The sequence below is a fragment of the Meleagris gallopavo genome, chromosome 9 (assembly GCF_000146605.3).
Source record: "Meleagris gallopavo isolate NT-WF06-2002-E0010 breed Aviagen turkey brand Nicholas breeding stock chromosome 9, Turkey_5.1, whole genome shotgun sequence".
In the NCBI taxonomy this organism is placed as follows: domain Eukaryota; kingdom Metazoa; phylum Chordata; class Aves; order Galliformes; family Phasianidae; genus Meleagris; species Meleagris gallopavo.
The window spans coordinates 1,148,989-1,155,424 of record NC_015019.2 but is presented as its reverse complement, the minus strand read 5'-3'; the positions used below and the strand labels follow the sequence as shown (position 1 = coordinate 1,155,424).

Here is a 6,436-nt window from a genome sequence, read left to right as displayed (position 1 = left end):
CCGCTCTCGGTTCCAGGTGTAAATCGAAGCGGAGGTGCTTTGCTCCGGCGGCGTTCTACAGACCCTTCGGCGAGGCGGCGGCGGGGGCGCTGAGTTTATCCCAGTTCCGAGAGCTGCAGGAAAGCGACAGAGAGACCGCAGCGCTGCGGGAGTTGGGGCTGTCGGAGCCCGAGATCGCGCTATGGAAGAACCGCGCTGCGGGGAAGGTTTGTGAGCGGCGATCGTTTGTAACGGCCCCGTAAGCACCGGCAGCCTGCAGAGCCGCCTCCTCTCCGGGCCGAACACCTCCAGCTCCCGGCTGCCCCGTGCAGCGGAGCTCCAACCCCAGCATCCCCGCAGGAGGCAGCCGGCGGTGCTGATTTGATACCGGTTCCTTTCTTGCAGCACTCCGGGCTCGGAGCGGCCCCCGAAGCCGTGCAGGAGCGCCTCAACGCCATCCAGGAGAAGATGGACGAGCGGCAGCGCATCCTGGAGCTGCCCCAGAGGTTTGCTGGCAGCAAGCAGCTGAGCCGGAGGGAGATGGAGATCGAGAATGCTCTCTTCCAGGGAACGGACCGGCACTCCTTCCTGCGGGCGCTGTACCACCAAGGTGTGCCCCCGTCCCTTCTGTTCTTGTGGCTGTTCAGTAGAGCAGAGCTGGTATCACTGGGAATTCCGTGGGATGGAGGTGAGCCGCGAGGTGCAGCGCGGTCCTTCTGCTCCCTCGTGCAGAGGTAGGGAGCCCAGGTGAGGCTGGATCTGCTCCTGGCCCTAGGCTTAGTCAGTGGTTTACGTCCAGGAAAGGGATTAAGTGCTGGTGGGGGAGAAGTGCACCGTCACACCGTGCCCCTCTGTTGTGGATTAGATGACGCTCAAAGGATAACAGATGAGAAGGACCCCATGATTCACCTGGACAGTGTTTACCAAGAGCTGCTGGGCAAGCAGCCGCCTGGAGAGGTCCAACCATCCACAAGTGCTGCGTGCTCGCTGCCTGCCGCTGCCCTGCAGGGCCCTGACACTGAGGAGTCATCACCTCCCAACCAGGAAGAGCAGCCAGGCCAGAAAGGAAGCCCCAGCCCTCCTCCAGCAAAGCCCCACCAGTCCCCTCCAGGGCCTGTGACTATAAAGGAGCCTGTAGAGTTCATCCCAGAGGAGGAGATCTGCAAGAACCGGCTCTCTGAGGAGGAACTCCGCAATATACCTCGGTTTTCTTCCTACCACCCTGGGGAGCCCAATAAGGTATGTGGAGATGAACCAGGCTTTATCCATCTTCCTAGCCAGGAGTGCAGGCAAAGGCTCTTTGCTCCTGCCTGGCTGCTGCTTGGAGGTGCTTGTTCCTGCATGCGTGGGGAGGGGGACTCTGCTGGCACCTGGGCTAAGCTGGCTCCTACATTTGAGGTGTACAGGCTGGAGTGGGTTAAGTACACCTGTTAGCACAGTACAAGCCCGCTGACCCTAATGCCTCCGCAACAGGTGCTGTATGTGAAGAACTTGGGTCCTCGTGTGACCATGAAGGACCTGGTGTCACTGTTTGCTCGGTTCCAGCAGGAGGACAGCAGGCCCATCCAGTTCCGCCTGCTGAGCGGCCGCATGCGGGGTCAGGCCTTCATCACCTTCCCTGGTGAGCTCTGCCTCCTGCCTGTCCCTTCCTTCCCGTCTCCCCAGGGTGCTGCAGAGCCCCCTCCGTGCTGCAGGAGCAGATTTTGCTCCCTCTCCTTCATCTCGGGTCGGGTTCTTTTCTGTGGGCTGGGGGAGGAGCCATCAAAACGGGCTGCTGCATGCTGGGTTTGTTGGGCTGGGGGTCTCCAGTGCTGCGCTGGGTCCCAGTGTGGGTTGAGAACCATTCCGCTCTTTCCTTGCAGATATTCAGTCGGCCCAGGATGCGATGCTCTTGGTGAATGGGTACAGACTGCAGGGGAAGCCAATGGTGATTGAATTTGGGAAAAGCAAGGAGCCGTCGACACAGGCTGAGGCAGCTGCTCCCTCCTCTGCTGGAGCAGCGCCCACTGCCACGTAAGGGCTGCAGGACCTCGTGGACTTGAGCAGGCCCTGGGACCGCCTCGCTCAGGACTGGTGGGAGCTCAAGTGCAGCTCCGTGCACCTGCAGTGGCAGGGTGAGGGCTGAATGCAGCCTCGAGGAGGGTGGTGCTGAGGAAGCAGCGTTCTCCGCCCTGCTGGCACGTGAGGATCTTCAGGAAGGCCAGAGTTGTGTTTTCACGTGCTGTTCTGACACTGCTGTTGGGGTGCTCCACCTGTCTGCATTCTCAGCCCTTTGAGGCGAGGAAGAGGAGGGGAAGCTACATGTGTTTATATTGTGTATTTCTACATCTTTATTTGCATGTCAGTGTGTTCCTTTGAGAGAAAAGGGACTAGTGTGGAAGAGGGCACGATTTTTCAGACTTGACTTTCTTTTAGTGTCTTTAGTTGGTGTGTGTAATTAACTTTCTGCCACTTTGGTATTTTTATAGGAACGGTGTAGTTTGCCTTAGGGTGGTGCTTTGGGTGCAGAAGTTGCTGGGGCTCTGATCTATCGGAGATTTTCTGCTCTAACTGGCTGAGCTGAAGCCACTGTTTGGCACAGGAGCTCCATGTCCAGCAAAAATTACCCAAGATTCTATCTATATGTAAGTTATTTCTTGGATGCTACGTTCCCCCTCCTTTTGTATTTTCCCCCAGAACAACTTGCAGGAAATGAAAACAAACACAGCAGCCCCATGGCAGTGACTTCCCCCTGCCCCAACCCACTGCAGGGATGCAGGTAAAGTGGGGAGGAGAGGCTGGCTGCATGGGAAAAGGAGCAGAACAAGAACCAGAGCTGAGGGAGGCATGCCAACCCTTAGCCTTAAAATAGAAAGAGCTTATACCGTTCTGCAGGAGTGGGGAGTTAGGCTGCCAATAAGCCATGAGCTCAGTTATGCCTGACAAAGAAACAACCCCAGCCCCTGAAGCCCTGTGCAGGACCTTTCCAGCCCAGGGTCTTGTTCAGCTGGACAGAATGTTCATGGACATGACAGAGCCCTGAGATGACATAATGGGGCTCAGGTTCTGTCCCCCAGCCCCAGGGGTGCCAACAAGCCAGCCCAGCCTCCAGCACTGCCACCCCCATCCTGGCACAGTGTGCTCTGTGCACATACCTGATGTCTGGACCACACTGTCAGCCACCAATTTGGTAATAAAATTTAATTGGACATACTTTCAGGACCACAGCTGGCCCAAGCTGCAGTTTACCCGCTGCTCTGTTTGGCTGCCAGTCTCTTATCTCTCTCTTCAGCAATGGTCAGGCGGATGCCCTTTCCACGGGGCAGGGAGATCCATGGCTTGTTGCCCTGAAGTGAGGAAGGAGAAACCACATCACACTGAGGAACTCAGAGGGAAATAAAGTCCTCCCTTTCCATGAGGAAAAGCAGCAAGGGCAGCCCTTGCCTGGCAATAAGCAGTTTGGTGTCCTTCACTCAACAGCAGGCCCTGAGGAAGCTGTGGTGCACAGGCCTCCTATTGCTCAGGTCCTTGGGGGAGGCATTCAGCCAAAGCCATCAGAACCTTTTCCAACCTGGACTTAAGAATCCAGAGATGGCAGTATTTGAGGCTTCCGGGAGAAGATGTTCCTATGGAGCACTTGCCCAGATCTTTTTGTGACCTAAACTGCTCAGCTCCAAATTGCCCCAGGAGGTTGTGGATGCCCCATCCCTGGTAACTGGCAACCCTGCACATAGCAGAAGGATTGAAACTGGATGATCATTGTGGTTCTTTTCAACCCAGGCCGTTCTATGATTCAACAATTTAAGAAAAAAACATAACGGGGTTTCCTCTTCCAAACAATCCCCAACCCTTCTGGGAAGGTGGCTATGAATTCAGAGCAGTCAGCTTCACTCTGTAGGCATAAAGGTGAGCAGAAGCTGCCCACAGAAGACACCCACAACTCCTGGCTTCAACAACAGGGGAGGACGCACTCTCCTTCAGCCCACGCAGGCTTACCTTGCCAATAACGAAGATATTGGAGAGCCTGGTGGCAAAGCTGTTGCCATTGGCATCCTTCACATGAACCACATCAAAGGAGCCAGGGTGTCTCTCTCGGTTGGTGATCACCCCAATCCGGCCCAAGTTGGCACCGCCAGTCACCATGCACAGGTTCCCTAGGATGAAGGAGAGAGGGCTGTGACAAGAGCTTGTGGTGCTCCTCAAGAGCCTGGGGAGGGGCAGAGCAGTGGAACATCCAGACAGGAACCACACAACACAGCTGTCTGGTCCCAGCTTCCATACAACACATTCCCTATCACCTTCTTGCTATACCGCTCAGTGGCAACTGAAAGCTTCTCCCACAGCCTGCTCCTAAAGCAGAGTGGGGAATCTTCCTCTCGCTGCCCAGGGCTTTTCTCTCACAGCTCCATCTGGCCTCAAGCAACCTCTCCAGCAGCTTCTGCCCAGTGCCTGCTTGCTCTGGGAGCTGTTCAGAGTCCCCACACAAACGCCTCCCACTGCCCAGACACAGGAGGAACTGGTGCTCCAGATGCAGAGGGAAACTCCCTGCATGAGGGTGCTGCTTTTCTATTTACATCAAAGGTGCCTGACAGTTGTCCTCAGCTTCTGCACTGCTCACCGGTCTCCCAAGCAAGCAGCGTCTTGCAGGAAATGCTTGACCTACCTGTGTCAAACTTGATGAAGTCTGTGATCTTGCCGGTCTCCAGGTCAATCTGGATCGTATCGTTCACCTTGATGAGGGGATCCGGATAGCGGATGGTGCGGGCATCGTGGGTGACCAAGTGAGGGATTCCTTTGGTGCCCACAAAGATCTTCCTCACCTTGCACAGCTTGTACTGCAAGCAAAGCACGGCCCTGCTCAGACAAAGCTCCCCAGCCTCTGCACAAACACCACCTACATTTTCCTACTGAAGTACCCACACTGCAGCGTTTGTCTCACTCTGCCCTGAACCCCATGGCCATGCAGCAGAGGCTTCCATCCCCCAGGCCCACCAGAGCCCTGTAGGCCCTCCTCAGCACACTCCAACTTCCAGCCAGCTTTGGATTCACAGCTCAACACAAAGCAGCAGCCAGAAGTGAGCACACTGCTGGGGATGGAAAGGCACTGAATGCACAGCCAGCAAGCAGCTCTCCCCTCAGCATCACCACACAGCAGAGGTGCCACGGTGCCTGGGTTAAGGCAGGGTGCACAGGAGTCCCTCCTTGACACTCCATTTTGTGAGCAACCCCCTTCTGGGAAGGGCCCAAATGTGCTGCCCACAGCTTCTTAGTGCTGCACACTGCACTCTGGCTGGGCATGACTGGGATCTGAGCAGCAGCCCTGCTTGTGGTGGCCCTGAGTCTGCAATCTCCTGACCGTTCAACCACAACAAGCAAAGCTCCCTGTAAAGGTGACCAACCACACCAAGAGTAAGAGCAGCCAGCAGCTGACCATGCACCTGCAGGTACATCTGGGAGCCGCCCTCACATCACCAACATGTTTTCCCCCACAAAGGCTCCATGCCCCAACCGGTCCTCTCAAGGGTGGCATGGATTCTGCATTCAGAACCACCAGTTCAGGACACGCCAAGGAACAAACACTGCCTTGAGAGCACCCAGCCAGGTCCACATAGCACCACACTGCAGCTCCTCACCTTGGCCTCTTCAGCTGTGATGCGGTGAACAGCAAAGCGGCCCTTGGTGTCGTACACCAAGCGGAAGTGTTCGCCTGTCTTCTCGATGCTGATGACATCTGATTTCACAGAGAGAAATAAAACAGCAGCAGTTAGTGTCTACGCTATCCAATGCTAACTCAGCACAGAGCTCATCTTTAAATGGGACATAAAGGCTGCTGAACGACGCTCTCTCCCTCATCATCACCAGGGCATCTTCCCCCCCCGCAGCCTCACAACGCTGCCCCCCCAGCAGCACAACATACCCGTCCTCACCCCCCCCGGACCTCACCCATGAAGCCCGCAGGGTAGGTGATGTCGGTGCGAACTTTGCCATCAATCTTGATGAACCTCTGCATACAAATCTTCTTCACCTCATCTCCGGTCAGGGCGTACTTCAGCCTGTTCCGCAGGAAGATGATCAGCGGGAGGCATTCCCTCAGCTTGTGAGGGCCCGTGGAGGGACGGGGCGCCTGCAGGAGGAGAGGAGCCTCGGGATGGGCACACAAAGCAACGCGGGGCCCGCAGCAGCACCTGGAGATAGCCGCGTGGTGCCCTAGCCCTTAGCTGGCACTTACGAGCTGCAGAAGGCGCTGCCGCGCCCGCAGGACGGCAGATCCGCCTTAAGAAGCGCCGAGAGTTTACAAACCCACCCCCGAGGAACGAAGCCGAGCTCCCAATCCCGCACAACCCCGACCGCCCCCGGCCCGCACTCACGAAGACGCCCGTCAGCTTGTCCAGCATCCAGTGCTTCGGCGCCGCCACGCGCTTCAGGTGCTTCTTCGGGCCGCGGGCCTGCGGGACGGGACGCGTTAGGGTGCGGGGCC

The 6,436-nt window shown here is 56.9% G+C and overlaps 2 protein-coding genes across 2 annotated transcripts; one reads left to right on the top strand and one right to left on the bottom strand.

Moving 5' to 3' along the window:
* Nucleotides 1–5: 5 nt before the first annotated feature.
* On the top strand, nucleotides 6–2,383 carry RBM41 (RNA binding motif protein 41; the record flags this gene model as incomplete). The annotated part of the gene is made up of 5 exons (XM_019618035.2): nucleotides 6–206; nucleotides 385–589; nucleotides 845–1,218; nucleotides 1,453–1,600; nucleotides 1,842–2,383. Coding segments are annotated over 5 exons (1,083 nt in total), but the record flags the coding sequence as incomplete, so codon positions are not given.
* Nucleotides 2,384–3,144: 761 nt separating this feature from the next.
* Nucleotides 3,145–6,434, bottom strand: LOC100542629 (40S ribosomal protein S4; the record flags this gene model as incomplete). The annotated part of the gene is made up of 6 exons (XM_010715040.2): nucleotides 3,145–3,305; nucleotides 3,955–4,112; nucleotides 4,622–4,793; nucleotides 5,592–5,689; nucleotides 5,902–6,082; nucleotides 6,327–6,434. Coding segments are annotated over 6 exons (819 nt in total), but the record flags the coding sequence as incomplete, so codon positions are not given.
* Between the last annotated feature and the right edge of the window lie 2 nt (nucleotides 6,435–6,436).